The following is a 15902-nucleotide window of genomic DNA, read 5'->3' as shown; positions in this document are numbered from 1 at the left end:
TTTAGAACTGCGTTTTGTGTTAAGTTTGTTATCCTTCCCCTGCACCTTCGATTAGCACGGTTAGCTACGTACGGTGCGGAAGAAGTTCAACACACATGCATACAATTAAGTGTAAACGTCCTTTGAAAAAACACGTTTCCTACTTTTCAGGAGAAAACAATTGTGCAATCAACTTGCAATACATACCCAATCGCCATTCGCCACTAAGTGGGGGAGAAGTCACCTCGGCGCTTGTGACAGGCGAGGTCCAAAGGCCACGTGGAGGGTCAAAAGCTCGCTGGCAGGTCAGGGACTGACTCGGGTATTACGGGTAAACTGAATGAGAAGGCCGACAGACGCACCATTGGTTCGATCCAGTGTGCCAACTGAATGCGTTTTCGCTGCCAGGCATTCCACTCGTTGCTTGCGAGCTTCGTCCATCCGCTGTGCTGTTGTTGGAGGGTGACCATCTCCAACTGCCCATTAGCGTCGTGCACGAGCGTTCTCTACACCGCGGGTCATTGGCAAGTCGAGATTCACATCCTCTTGCACCACATCTCTTCTGTAGGCCATGTCAAGCCCATTTAGTCCCCTCTAATCAAGCCAAACAGAAGCTGATTGTGCACGCGGTGGATAGGCATGCAGGTGACATGCCCCAGCCAACGCAGCATCACATGGCACAGCTTACGGTTGGGACTGATTTGTGAGCCCATCACACAATCCAATCTCGGTAAATCGATGGATCGTCAGCAGGCCAGGCTGTACGATTCAAACTGGTGATGCCCTTTGAAGGAGTCCACGTGGGCATAACTGTGATCAAGAAGCCCCAAAGCATCGTATTGAGCGACAGGCCAGGTAGCTTCCATGTAGCGTTATTCAGCCGCTGAAAAGATAATGCTGCTTGAATGATTCTGAGTAAGACCTCTGCTGCCAAACCAGAGCTGGTCATAATTACACTGCTCAGATATGGGAACTCCTCCACTCTACAACTGCCCCACCACCACTCAATGATCATTAGGCCTCACCGCTTCGTGGCATTCTCCAGGTTCAGCGGGAGTCTAACTCTTCAGTGAGCAGCAACCAATAGATCAGCATTTAAAACATGGTTGACCAATAAGGAGCCCTCCCTTGACCACATCTGGGCATCGACCAGTCTCCCATTGTATTTGTACCAGATTTCAATACATTCAATACGGACAATGGAACGCTTCTCAAACTATATTATCAAAAAATGTTATTAGTGTAAGAGCCAGAAGACATCCCTGTCGCACCCAAAGGTGAAAAGGAGATGGCTCTTGACTGTCACGTAGCTTTACCTGGGCCTGCTCACCATCATAAAGGTCCTTAATGATTGCGAGCAGAGGGTCAGGGAACCCTCCCTAAAGCACGAAGACGAAACCAAAGGCCTGGCCTGTTTAGCGTATCATAGGCCTTGGCCAGGTCAGTGAAACAGAAATATAGATACCATTCAATCTCCCTACACCTTTGTTGTGGCAGATGGGACAGATATTTTTTTAGATTTTTAAACCCAATGTACGAAAAACAATCTATTGTGGCAGGAATGGGGGGGGGGGGGGTATTTCCAGCCGCAATTGTGGTCGTGGGAACGACCACAATTCTACTGACGCATCTCCCATGCCAAATACGTATGGAGTCATAACTCAATACCTTTCCCACAATCCTTGAATGTCGGTTTGAATGACATGCAACATTTTATGCAAAACATAAAAAATAGGTGTCACCTAGTCGGGTGGCTAAGTGGTGAGACCACTCAACTGGCACCAAGAATCGAGATTTACCTGAGCTTAAACCAGGAACTCAAGAAGTTGATGGTAAATGACTGCACAAAAACTGAAGAAATATGGTTCTGTGCTTAAACGTCACTAAATTCCAGCGTTGAGAATTGAACATTTTGCTTTGTCACCAACACTTCTCTGTGGCACGGCAGATTAGGAAGTGCTGTCCCCTACTCTGGGATGCAGAGGTCACTTGAAGGAACCTTGGAGATATGTATGTCTAACTTCTTTTGCACCATACGTAGCCACACGTGCTAATCAGGTGCGGACCTCCAAAATATCCACTTCCATGAGCCGTTATCTTCACACAAAGGGTTGTCGTGGTCTATGAGATTTGAATGGATTGTCTCATGAAATGTCGATTGGGATCAAATTGATTGTAAAGACAAACCTTTGAGTTATCACCGTGAACACGAGGCTATTGACGTCTCTAAAAAAAAGTTTTATTTTATTTTACCAGGTATGGCTCAAAGCTACATAGCTCTTTTTCAGAAACGACCTGGCCACAAATGATAGCGCAACGAAGTGGCTTATCATGTGGACATATATAACAGCTAAATCGTCTAAACGCATGAAACTAAATGTGGGGAGAAAACCAGAAGACCCGGAGAAAATCCCACGTGACCAAAGGGAGAACATGCAAACTCCAAACACACAGGAGGAGTTGTGATATGAACTGCCGGGCCAGTTCTCGGATGCAATGCGAGTGTGGTTATCGGCGAGAGTTGTGTATGGAAATGTTCACGTCTGGCATTAAGCCAACGGCACGATTGGAATAAAATTTGGAAAAGAAACGAAATTAATCCGCACAAGTTGAGTTGTACTCCGCAAGCACGCGCACTCCTTGGAGCACAGAGCACGGCACGACAGCAGTCACACAAACACGACCGAGTAATTGGTGAGTCATGATTGTAAATACAGCCATTACGCACAACACGACAACTCCATCGACAGAACACGACAACGGAAATATATATATTAATCATCTCCCGGCACGCAACCGAGGCGGGCATGTGAAGAATTTAAATGCATCACAGGGTAAGGCGGCCACGTGGCTTAGCTAGCGCCGCTGAGCTCCTGGGTTCCAATACAGGCGGCCTTCGATGATTACACTGGGCTCACAAGCACGCGAGTTGATGGTCTCAACCCCGGCACCAATGACTGCACACACAAAATACTCGTCAGATTTAATTTGGTTTTGTACCTAATTTCACTTATTCCAGCTCTGAGAATTAAAAACATCGGTTTGACTATCAATAGGAGGAAAGCGTTACCTCCTAATGTGGGGGGGGGGGGGAATAGGTCACAAGAAGGCTTCTCTGAAGTAGGTTGTCATGTTTTTTTTCATGGACCATTATCTATCACAACGGATTGCACTGCTCTGCGAGATTCGAAAAGATAATTCATCCCACGGTTGACCAACGAAAAATCACAACTGGAATAAAATTTGGGGGAAAAATAAAAAAGGCCCTTGTTAAAAAAATATATCATGGCCCCGGAGCCCAGTAGAATTCAGATTACCCAGAAACAAAGCCCCTTGCGGTACCCCCTCTCTCTCTATGCGTGGCGGGGGAGAGAACGATGTCTCGCCCACAACAATCATGCGGGGGGGGGTCCACCTCTCCGTGTGGGGCCTCACACCAACTATCGGCGTTGGCCCAGAGGATCTTCTTAACCATTCGCCGCCAGTTTCCCGGACATTCACACTGCGACCGATAAAATAGCGAACACCACACTGAGGTGTGCATCTCAGGGCTTACCCAGCCGGGGCCAGCCATCGCGAGCCTGGAATGTTCTTTTAAAAGCTCCGGGGGGGGGGGGCGATACTCGGCGTGTGAAACGTTCTACAAGGTCAGCGAAGCGGGTACGGGGAAATGAGCAAATGCCAGAGACCCCAAAAGTAAAGCACTACCCTGCAGCATACAAGCACGGACGGCCCGTGCTGCTGGTAGCATCAAGCGCCGTTAACCACCGCCGTCGCTCGCCGTCAGAAAACAAAACATCAATACAACAGATTTAGAAGCATCTTAGTAATTCCGTTTCTCGATCTCTTTCGATTCCAAAGTGACGAAACTCTGTGAAATTTACGGACGGCTTTCGTGGTTTTTTTTCACCAATCAGGCCGTGAATCAGAACGGCGGAGTGAGCAGACATGGGCATGAGGTTTACAATGGGGCGGGGGCAATAATCTAACTTAACTCTACACATTCTGCACCAACACGGACAACCACAATGGTGCACATTGTTATTAGGGCTCAGGGGACATCTCCTTATCTGTTGGCATACACATCAAGCGTCGTTCCAGACTGCACCATAAAGGAGGACAGTGCTGGCGACGCGCAGGAGGTTAAAGGGGTGCAGGCGTTGGTGGGGTCGAGGGAGTTCTGCGAGCGATGATGGGGAGAGGGAAGGGCAACGGTGCGAGGGAGGTGCGAGGGAGGAGCGAGGGGAGGGAGAGGGTGATGCCGCCCGCTCAGAAGATGGCGATGTAGTTGTCGATCTTGGCGCGGTGGCGCTGGGCGATGCATTCGGAGATCCACACGACGTTGCGGCACTCCTGCTCCTTGAGCTTCACGTAGGCGTAGAAGACGCCAAAGTGGAACTGATTGATGAACGCCAGAGAGTTGAGTTTCACCTGCAGGGTCGGAGGCAGCACACAGGGGAGCGCCAGCACGCGAGTGTGCGGGTTACACGACAGCTTGCCGCTCGGTATTGTATTAGACTGGGGTGGGTAAAGCGCTGTCAGAAAGCACCTGTATACAACACAAAGATCCCCCACGTAGCCTTTAACAGAATGATGGGGAGTGTTATTAGCGAGCACATATGAAGGCAGGCAGAACCCACGATGGGGTAGTGTAGCCAGAACCAGCCCGGCCGCCTTTGTCTCCCTAGCACTGGTATTTACAACCTAGTACAGGCCCAGGACCAGTTCTTTCATTCTATCTCCTTTTTTTCTCCTTCCTTCCGTTGGCTCCCAGTCTCTTGTTAATATTGCCATCTGTCATTTGATGTCCTAGTCATATAATGCCCAACAATGGCTTTGGAAATTCCATTCCAAAACAAGAATGAGCGGAGCACGATTTTAAAACAATAGGTCCCACTGATGTCACACGTGCTTCTGCAGGCTGCGAGTTAGCAACGAGAAAGCTCGCCAGGAGCAGGCGGCAGGGGCGACGGCACTGACCTCATGCTCGAAGAAACGGTCCTCCAGCGTCTTGTCCCCGGGGCCGCTCCCTGCACCCTCAAACAGCTGCTTGTACTCCTGTCGGGGTGACCGCACACAGGCACCGTCAGTGGGACAGTCACTGGGCGCGCCCACTTGTGCCGGGGGCACAGCTGGCATCAGTCTTGGATTGACTAGGCCAAGCTGGAGGCCGAAGGCCTTTTAGGCTGAGGCCAGCGTCGAGGCCAGCATCGAGATGAGTCAATGTCACGGTCAGCGTGGGTTAGTCACTCACTGGGACGCAGCAAAGGTCATGCGGAGGGTCGGATTTAGCAGTCAAGAGCTACGCCTCTACGGTTGGTTGGTCTCACCGGGTAGTAGTCCGCCACAGCCTTGACCTGCTCCAGGTCCTCGGCGCGGGACAGCAGGGTGAGGCCCTCGGGAAAGAGGCGTCCGCAGCGTGGGAACAGCCGCGCCCGGTCCTCCTTGGACAGCTCCGTGCCAAACGAGTTGATCGTGATGACGAAGGCGCGGCGGTCGGCCTCAAACTGACACAAACGATCGAGGGATCATCATTCGCCAGCCACACCTCCCAGAAAACCACAGCTAACCACCCTTGCACCATCGTATATATACACACACACGTTGTCTATTCAGATGTTTTACAAGCACGGAACCCTCGTGGGAGACAGGGCCTTGAGTTGGGGAGCGGTGACCACTCACCTCCAAGATAGGGCACATCACATCCTCTGTGGTGCCCCCCAGCTTCTTGCAGAATTTGTAGAAAGATTCCAGGTAGGCCTAGGGGAGCATAGAGCAAGACACTGGGTCATGGCGAGCCGTTAACAAACACCACACACACAGAACACAAGAGTGCACACACGATCCGCATACAGAGTACACACAGTTGACACACATGGAACACAAAGTACATACATATACAGATGGTAGATACAGCGAGTATACATAAATACACAATAGGCACAAACCACATAGAACACAAACATGGTAAATAAATGCATCGCACTTTTTTGTCCATCCACTGGTGGATGAAGCCCCCCCCCCCCCCACAGATGTATGGGTCGTGGGAGTCGTTGACTGTACATGACCACACGGTCAGTGCGGGTTGGTGAATGCTGGGAACGAAGACCAGGGACACAGAAGTAGCATAGAAGTAGAGCGCAACAACGGATTTTGCTGCACTGCCTCCTGCTGCCCACAACGTCGTCCCACAGCCTATAACCACCTGGTATGAGTGGCGGTTCCCCATGAAAGCACCATGCAGGCTCAAACCCGCTTAGCTTTGGAACTGTTGATGTTATCGGGTGCACTCGCAACCATCAGGCATTGACCAATGAATTGTTCGAGGTTTGCAACAAGTGAGCAGTTGTCAGTGACTTATGGTTATTCGCAAAAAAACAAGCAACAGCATCATGGACACGGTGGGACGACCACAGTAGCACACTTGCATTTAAGGGCTTACATCTTGAATCCTTGCCTCACTTGATGCAGCAAATCTGGCTGTGACGGTACCACCTGATGACGGAGACTTGTGTTGCCTCCGAAACGTCGTGATATTTTTATTTTGTATTGTTTTTTTTTATTAATTTTAATTTCATTTTTTACCTACGTGACTTTACCGAAAGAACTAAGAGTACGACCACAGTATGTATGTTTGTGTGTTGAACTTCTTTTGCATCGTACGTAGCCTGCCAACCGTGCTGATCGGAGGTGCACGGAGGTGACAGAGCGTGCTCAGGAGTGGCCCCTACCTTGTACAGCGTGTTCCGGATGATCTCAATGTTCATCTCATCCAGATCCTGCTCCGAGATGCAGTCCTGGAAGAAGGGGGCTGTGGACACACCGAGGGCGAAGGCTCACGGGCATGGCTACATGGGAGAGCAGTGGCATTTTCAAAAGGACCACTTGTCCCGCGTTGTCTCTAAGGGTTTGTTTCCATCCCCTGGTGAAAAGTAAGTTGACTACTGCCCCTGGAAGTGGTGAAACTCTCATCTTTTTTTATTGGGTACAGTGCACTCTATAAATCCAGAGGCTGGCACTGCTGGTGTACCATTGTTGGCATGGGCCATGGTTCAAGGAACTGAATAGGGTTGCTCCAATCCAATTTCTTCCATTTTCGTAGCCCAGCACCTGGGCTCCCCCTCCGGTACAGTTGTACCTCCTGCACACCCGATAACTAAGCCGCCGGCTTTGAAATGTTATTTGTTCCACGGATGATCCCGTTCAGCCTGCTACAAGAGAGATTGCCGTTGCGCGAGCACAACACCAACAAAAGCCAAGGACAGAAAGATCTGTATTGCAAAAAACGAGCGAGTACAGATCCTTGAGCGACATTGCACAACTTACTGATGAGGTACTTAATGGTGGTGAATGAAACGCACCAAAGTAGAAGAGAGAGAGAAAAAAAAACAACCGGCGCAATTATGAGATCAAGAGGCGCCGTAAAAGAGTTGGGTAGAGGTTGGCACCCAAGTGTCAATGGCCTGAGTTGGGTGCGAGTCCGTGAGCTGCCGTCACCAGTCGCCGTGAACCTCGTCAGAGAACGCCGTGCCTAAGCCACTTTCCGACGGCGTTCGAGCCAGAATGGAGTTTTAAAATCTACACATATCAACCGTACATATTAACCATATTAACTATAATTGCATTTGGAGTGTAAAGCCACCTGGTGTCTCAGCCAAGTGGACTTTGACCACGTCTTCACGAAAAAATTATGCTTGGTGTGGCGCCGAGGTTAAACTGGTGCCAAGCAGGTCAAAAGTGACACGGCAAAAAAACGCTCGTACCCTGAAAAATACTATTGCCGTCAATCAGAAATGGTTTGGGAGCTCACGGAGTTGAAATAGGTTCGTTTGAGGGTGCGGCACAGCTGTGAATGGGAAAGAAGGGGATGGATTGGCGTGTAGTTAAGCAGCCGGGAATCGCTATTGATTGGATGAAGCACTGCTTGAGTTTTTGTCTTTTTTCCAATCCAATTGTGCTGTGGGCCAGGGGGTGAAATATTCATTTGGGACTGAGCGCAGGGCATCACCCCATGTTAGGGAACAGGCCTGCAGTAGTTGATATCACATAACTCCTAGATTAATGAGGTTGAATTTTTAAGGGAGCATATTTTCCCACTTAACCTGCTATTGCAGAAGTGTCTGTTGAATGGGGGTTGAGCTTGATATGTCTTTAAAACTCAGAGATGGATTTTAGCCAAATTAGCAAAAAAACAACATTCAATGTGCTGGTATTGTGTGCAGTCATTGGGTCATCAGGTTAAGACCATTAACTCTCTACCCTTGGGAAGCTGAATTAATCAAGGGCAGATACAATCCTCATTAAACCCAGGTTCTCAGTGGTATCAGCCCTGTGCTCTGTACGTGCCACCTGGCACCACAAGGAGCGGTGCCTCAAACAAAAAGCTGTCTGCAGTGTGATCAGGAAGGGCTTGTCCACATAAACACCCGAAGCTCAATGTAGCAGTAGAGAAGGATGGATGTACAACAAAGATGGATCCAAATGAAGGTGGAACCGGTATACAGTGGTGTGATCGTCCTGCAGCTGTCTAAATTTGTGGCCAGAATTGACTCTTTTGACTTGGTGGTCTAAAGTAAGATTGTGTGCATTATGCCCAACAGTATGGCGATGTCACGTAACATGTAAGGCATGATGGGAGGACCGATTCTATAGTCACAATAAACATTTTCCTCTCTAGAAATCCCCTTTCGTCAGAGCTTAAATTGAGCTGAAGCTACCCATGTCGGCGACAAGTAAAATCTTTTCACGCCCAGCACACCACATCCAGTATATTACTATAGGTCGGGGCTACTAGTCACGTGCCACTTCCTGGTCCACCAGGGACCTGGAAAACAAATCATAATCAGTTTGAAATTAGGCACCGGTCCTTTTGTGTGCAAGTCCAATTGCTCTCAGTGCTGCACACAACAGTGCGGGCTGGTGGTGTTGGCGGAGGGGTATCACCCGCGTCATCTCACCGAGCGGCGTGTCCACCAGGATGGCATTGTAGAGCTCAGCGGGCGTCTGCGCGATGTTCACCGCCTCCATTTGCTCGAAGCTGCCCAGCGGGTGACATTTCGACACAAGCTCGGCGATGGGCCGTTGGTGCAGCGTGCCGGTGATCAGCAGGATCACGTTGTCGATCATGTAGCTGTACCTGTCCCACGGGCAGTGGCACGAACACTATCTTAGCCAACCAGGTCTCGCACAGCGGACGTGCTCTACGCAGCAGGCTTATTATGCTCACAATACTATAAATGAATTTTGTAAGAATAATTTTTGATCCACATAAGTAGTATGGGGGGAGAAGCAGTGGCGAATGAATTTTCACCAGTGTTTGCTGAAGTCATGATGAACCAATTAAATACAACATATGCAGCTTTATCCCGATTCTTTAATTGCGAGTGTCAGAATAAATTTTAAAAAATTCATCATTAAATGTCTATCTACAAGACAAGAGCCATTTGTGTTTGAGGGCAGTGAGCATCTAAATACCGTCCCTCATCTGGGACAAAGGTCTTTGAATAACCTCCATTGTAACACAAACAACATCACAATACAATGTGGATTTATATAGCGGTCTCTAAATGAGACCACATCTCACAGCATTCAATAGAAGTAATGGGCATATTTATGTTGTAGAGTGAGACAGTCAGTCATTGGCAGAGCAAACGAGCCTGGACTTCCAGACCACAAGCACAGCAGCGATGAATGTGAATTACCAAGAACTACAAAAGTTACAGCTCAACGACAAATCGCAGAAGCAGATGGCACCGCTGGAACAGCAGACGATGGCAGTCGGTGGTACTGTGATGGCATCGGGCACTTTTTTAATTGTAAACGTAACTTTACTGAGACAGGGCTAAAAAGAGAGTGAGAAAGTGGTGCTGTGGTGCAGCACGGAGCCACACACGTGATGTAGTCCAGGAAGGTGGCGAGCGGCTCGAAGGCATGGTTGCGCATGTGGCGGAACTCAATGACCATCTTCTCCTTGAGCTTGTCGTCAATGACAGAGACCGCCAGCGGCGACGCCTCATTGGCCAGGAAGTGACCGTAGTCCGTGCTCTGCAGGTGCAGTTTGAGATCTGCGTCACACACACGGCACAGGGTGATGACGAACAGAGAGACACTTATCCTCCCACCGCCCATGCTCGGCACTGCGCTTAACCAACCCCTTACTACCAGCAAAGATTTGAGCAGTTGGCGAAGTAACCAAGGCCTCCTGTTAATGTGCTAAATCAATCTCTAATCGATGGGTAATAATTTATTCTATGCTGTTGCTCCCCCCCCCTGATGTTTTGAAGTCCCCCCTCTACTTTGCCAAATTAGAATTACAAAAGCGTTGTTGGCTCGCTTTACAATTAAAATGCGATTGTAATTCATTACGAATTACACAACTGCAAATGAGCCCAGATCTGTCCTCAGCCTATGACTGACATTTCAATCTATCCAAAAGTCTGATCGGTAGTTCCACAAAGAATATAAGGGTGAGGGTGATCCCTTCATCAGAATAGTTTACAATTCGCTGTGGATAGTTATTATTGTAAAATTTCTCCACATATGACAAAATAGATTAAATAATTCACTTTTGTCATCCACTTACTCTGGCTACTCTAAAGCAGCCTACTTTACAGACAATCAGGTTTCTATGAGTTTAAGTGTTTTTCCACCACGCCCTTTACATTTATAGCTTCAAATAAACATTTTCTGTCTCGTTGGTACAATAACTCTCACTCCATTAGTCTAAATTTCACACGTATTATTCTATGTAGTGCTTGTGTAAGAATTGATTTGAACTAATGAACGGATGCATCGTTACCATGCCTACAGAGGCCACACGGACAGAACAGTGGTCAAACGCCCAATCTGCAACCCCTTCGTGCACACCGCTCAATGCACGCCTCCAAGACGTGCAGTATAAACACGCTGCCCCCTGTGCTGCAGAAGAATGAGATTGGACGACTATGGTTAAGCCAGCAATGAGAACACTCGGGTTGTTCTCAGCTCTAGTTAGGGTTTGGCAAATCCAGCTTTATCCGACACAAGTCTGGCTCTGGGCTTCAGGGACCCATAACTGTGTTCGCATGGACAAACTTGAAAATAAAACTCAAATAAAGGACTGACTTTCAATCAGACCGAGGGATATACACGAATCCACGAAATAAAAGTATCCCCACTGTAAGACATTTTATCAGGTTATGTTTTCACTCCAATTTTTTAGGAATCATCTCAAAGACTCACTCTATATCCAAGGCAAAATCCTCAGTTCAGGCATTTTAATAGAACCTATTCCATTACAATAAAATCTAGATCAATTTCACGAGAAACTAAGCCCTGACAGCAGGAGGGCGGGCAGTGAAGGGCAATGGTGCGGCAGTTTTAATTTTGTCCCACAACAGTAAATGTATCTTGATCCACAATGTCCTACATTGCGTGAATTACAGGCACAACACCGATAATCGTCACCATATATCTTGCCTGCAAATAAACGTATTCTGCATGCAACGCGGGATAGCGCCGGTAACAAGACGGGACACCTGATTGATAACCCCTGGCCCTGATTAATGCTTTAATTGGACGCAGGCTGACAATTAGCCTGGCGACATTCCACACACAAGGGCACAGGGTGATGCAGCTCCACCGCCAGTCACGAGATGAGGCTCAAACCATCACAAAGCGGCCAGCCCCGGCTTCGTCTGAGGCCAGGGTAAACAGTAAACATTGCGGCACTCGCCCTCCTGCCCTTGAGGCTCACGCTGGCCCCAAGCTGAGTGAACTGGCCTGGGCGAGATTGAGCCCTAGGGGGAGCAGCAGGAATGAGCAGCAAGGAGTGCTGGGTGCTGGGAGAGGAGATCTGGCCTCTCAGCTGGCAAAAAGGCTTGGCTTTGATGGGCACACGTGTTCCGCCATATCCCTGTTAAATGCGAGTTCAATACAACCACCCCCTGGAAAGCGCACAATCTCACCGGGGGAATGTGATGTTATATATTGAGGCTGCTAGTACTACTCAAAATAAAAGGTATTACTACACTCTAGAATTATACTCACCACTTCACCAATCCACCAATCCGTAATGACTAGCGTAAACAAGAATGGTCATACAACCACCACGACATGCACGATGTGGGGAGGCCCTCAGCCGGTATTGAATTGCCAATTGTTATACATTTACATGCCAGCAACTGAGTCCAACTCCTACTGACTCGAGACACTGACCTCAGGTACTACTCACTGAATCTACTGGTCAGAATCAGAATCATTAATTATCCTGGAGAAATCAAATAGACCCGAACTACCTTTGACTCCAGCAACAACGCACTTTCAATCGCAAATTAATCCTGCCAATGAAGACTCAAGTTGTTACGAACTCCAGCTACTACTACTCTAGTTACAATGGACTGTTGACCTACTTCATCTAACAGTAGGCAGATCGTGACGACTCCAGTCGCTGTTCTTAACACAAACACTTAATGTTAAGTGGCATCGTTGTACAAACGCCATTCTTTATCAGATGAACATGTATCATTTACAAACGGGAATGTCTGTTATAATAAGCGGAGTATTAGCTTCATAGAGGCCAATAACGTTGTACACCTAATCCAGGGATGTGGGATGGACTCTTCTGTAGGCACTTAAGGATGAGCAGTGACACGTCTAGCTTGTGAAGGTGAATCGGCTCTAACATTGCCCATATGTAACGCCTCTGCAGGCCACACAATACCAGTAGTGTAGTGGTAACAACAAAAAGACAAACTGTATAAACAAACATATGGAAAAAAGCCATCTTCTTGAACTGAGAAGTCGGTAAAATCAATGTATAAGCGTTTACTCTAGACTACACCACTGAGCCAATACATGCAAGTTTAAAAGGCACAACCCCAAAAAACCACATCGTAGATGTGCAGCCCTTTGCCAATCGACTGTTCGATTAAGGTCTCTCCACGCTGTTGGGGTCATGGAGGTTGTTTGACCACACTCCATCGTGCTGCTCAGTGCGGGATAGTGAACAGTGTCAGTAGCGGTTCAGATACTACTCGCCGCTGGCATCAGCAATTGCCGAGAACCGAACTCTGGTTCATAGTAGGGTTGTTAACCAATAACCCGTTAAACCGGTAACCAATTTCAGAATCGATTCCCGGTTTCGAAAGCCAAAATACGACAAATGTTTCAGTGGATTTTTACAAATGAATGTAGATTGGCACGCGCGAATGTACAACCCACATGGCAACCGAAGAAACATTTGCCTCCGTTTCTCAGTTTCAAGGTGAAGGTGCAATCCATAAATTGCTTTCTTGCTCATGCCCCTGCTCGTTGGTGAAAGAACCCTCAAATACAGGGAGCTCTGGGAGGGTATTTGGTCTACTCTTCCACGGCGACCAGATGTATTGGATGTGAGCGCACCCACACTTTACGCCCCCCCCTTCACCAACCCGTACTGAGAACCTTGGTGAACTTGTGGTGAAATGACCCCGGCACGGTGTAGCGTGGCTGGATACGACTTATTACACTAATTTACCCACGAAAGCCTCACGGAATAGTAATGATATTTTTCAGTAGGTGCCAAAATTGGGATGTTTAAAATATTCCATTAATGGGAGGTAACAGGAATACCTGAAAAAGACTACAGATATGACGAGAAGGGGGGTACGAACATAGCTACACAAATTGATTCAGTAATAACATCGCTGTACTCACAAATCTTGACTCTGTGAGCAGAGTTTGCGACACATCATCAACCAGTTAAGCCAGGCGAGATCCCCCTGAGAAACGTCTCTTGGACAAGGGAGATCTGGAGTGCTAATTGTACATTTACAAACTAATTTTTAATCAAACCACTGATTGACGAGGGGGTCCCCCGCACGCAGTGGTTATTGGGGACTGGTGAAGGCGGAAGACCATGGTATACGGTACACACGATGCCAAGGCAAAAATACAAATGACTGATAATAAATAACGTTACAAGTTTAGCAAGGCATCATCCCTCCCTCCGCGCTCTATAACATGAGTACTACCGCTTTTGTGAGATTTCTACAGCGGCCATTCTACAGCCTCGCTCCCCCACGCGATCATCATCATCATTTATCCACTGCTGGATGAAAGCCACCGCATCTCCGCCGCAGAAAAGCGGGATTTTCACCACAGGCTGAGGGCTATAACCATGAGATTAACGCATCCGCAGGAGAGCGAGTCAGGTCGGAGGAGAGAGAGAGACAGAACGGGTTAATTGAGAATCAAGAAAAGCGTTAAGAAATTGATGAACGTGAGACCAGGCCGCTCTCGGGCCCCCAAGGCTCGCCTGGCCGCCCTACCGATCACCGTGCCTCTTATCCCGCACCCCGGCACCAATCCGCCGGCTCACCCTCAAGGGTCTCGCACTGGATGAGGTTCAGGTAGTCGGCCTGGCGCAGGATACCCGACTTGAAGCCACGCACAAGCCCCTCCAGGTAGCCATGGTCCACGTTGAACGAGAGCTCAGAGAACCGCGACATCTTTTTTATCGTCGCTGTCACCGCCGCCGCCGATTTTCTCTGGGGTGGGGAAGACGAAGGCCCGGGTCACGTGACGAGCGACTGGTCCCGGGGTCACGTGACTCACTGTGGTGGGGGGGTGGGGCCTTTGTCGCGTAGGAGGAGGAGGCGCGATGTATGCAAATCAGGGCGCTGCGTAAAACTCGCGTTTTCATTGGTTGACGTGCCGAGAGGGGGGTGGAGCTAATCCGACCTGACGGAACCCCTGGACGGTCACGGGATTGTGATGTCGCGAGCTGCTATTGGTCAGAGCGCTCAGAGGAAATTGTTCCCTTCACTAGACCGCGTGATGCGGGGCGCCAACAACAACAGCAGCCCAAGTTTAAACGCCAGGTCGCGGTGACGTCACCGCGGCGCTTGTGCCATGCTAGGTGCACCTGACCTGGCACAGGCGGCACCCGTGAGTCGGAACCAATCAGGGGCTGGCGTTGGCGCGCCAGGTGCACTTCGCATTCAGAGTGCACCTGGCCTGGCACAGGCGCCGCGGTGACGTCACAGTCACTAATTGCCGAATGGCGGGTATTGGTTATTGGCACTTTGAGGCCGCGTGAAGTTGTTGAAAGTCTTCGCTGCTGGCAAAGGAGGTCACGGAGCAGACCCCACAGGTGCCGTGGAGTTGACCGACTGACACGATTGGCAGGCGCAACCAAAATGCCCCCCGAGTTTGGTTGCATCTGGAGCCAAATGCGGGGGGCATGCACCATCGCCAGCTCCTGATTGGCTCCGCCTCACGGGGGGGGGGCTCCTTGGACGGTCACGTGCGAATGCGACGTCGAACGTCACGCGCTCGCCACTGTCACGTGATGCTGACACCGCGTACCCATTGGTCCAGGTTCATGGGATGGAGGGGAGGAGGCGTTTTGCTTGTGGGCTGGGGGAGGGGGTTAAATCTTTGGTGCGTCGCTGTGATTGGTCGTCCCTGCGAGCACGTGACTAGCGCCAGCTGATCGCGCCTCACAACACAGAGGCGTGGTCTCCCGGCGCCACGTGCTGTTAAGAGTCGCGTGTCAATCCTATAACCGTGTATAACGGGTGTTATAACAGGCGTTATAACAGGCGTTATAAGAGGTATTATTGGATGCAGGGTTGTTGGCAGAAGATGCCAGTGCAGCACAGTCCAATGTATTGTATTATTTCATTGGCCCTAAGTCTATACTCCTTATTTTACTGACCAGCATGAAGTTTGGTCAAATACTGCACATGACCTGCACGGCGTGTGGAGGCCCTCATCCAGCAGTGGATTGGTTTAAAGAGTTGTACATGTTATGCCCAGCGCTCTGATTCATATACAAACATTTTACTACCTCCATATTACGACTTCCTGCTGACACCCGTGATACAGTACCCATCTCGAAACCGTTGCTGTTGACTGCATTTATCGCAAATGTTAAGACTCTCAGTGTCCAGCATCAAAGC

At 49.1% G+C, this 15902-nt stretch overlaps 1 protein-coding gene across 1 annotated transcript; it reads right to left on the bottom strand.

Moving 5' to 3' along the window:
• Positions 1-2669: 2669 nt before the first annotated feature.
• On the bottom strand, positions 2670-14554 carry LOC144946781 (V-type proton ATPase subunit d 1). Its single transcript, XM_078875959.1, has 8 exons — positions 14318-14554; positions 9872-10043; positions 8937-9115; positions 6711-6790; positions 5662-5739; positions 5310-5486; positions 4960-5037; positions 2670-4410 (listed from the first exon to the last, which is right to left on the bottom strand). The coding sequence occupies exons 1-8, from the start codon at positions 14445-14447 to the stop codon at positions 4249-4251; spliced, it is 1056 nt and encodes a 351-aa protein (XP_078732085.1). The 5' UTR covers positions 14448-14554; the 3' UTR covers positions 2670-4248.
• Between the last annotated feature and the right edge of the window lie 1348 nt (positions 14555-15902).

This window comes from Lampetra fluviatilis, chromosome 42 (assembly GCF_964198595.1).
Source record: "Lampetra fluviatilis chromosome 42, kcLamFluv1.1, whole genome shotgun sequence".
NCBI classification, from domain to species: Eukaryota; Metazoa; Chordata; class Hyperoartia; order Petromyzontiformes; family Petromyzontidae; genus Lampetra; species Lampetra fluviatilis.
Note: the sequence above shows the minus strand (reverse complement) of the source record. Positions and strands in the feature narration are given on the sequence as shown.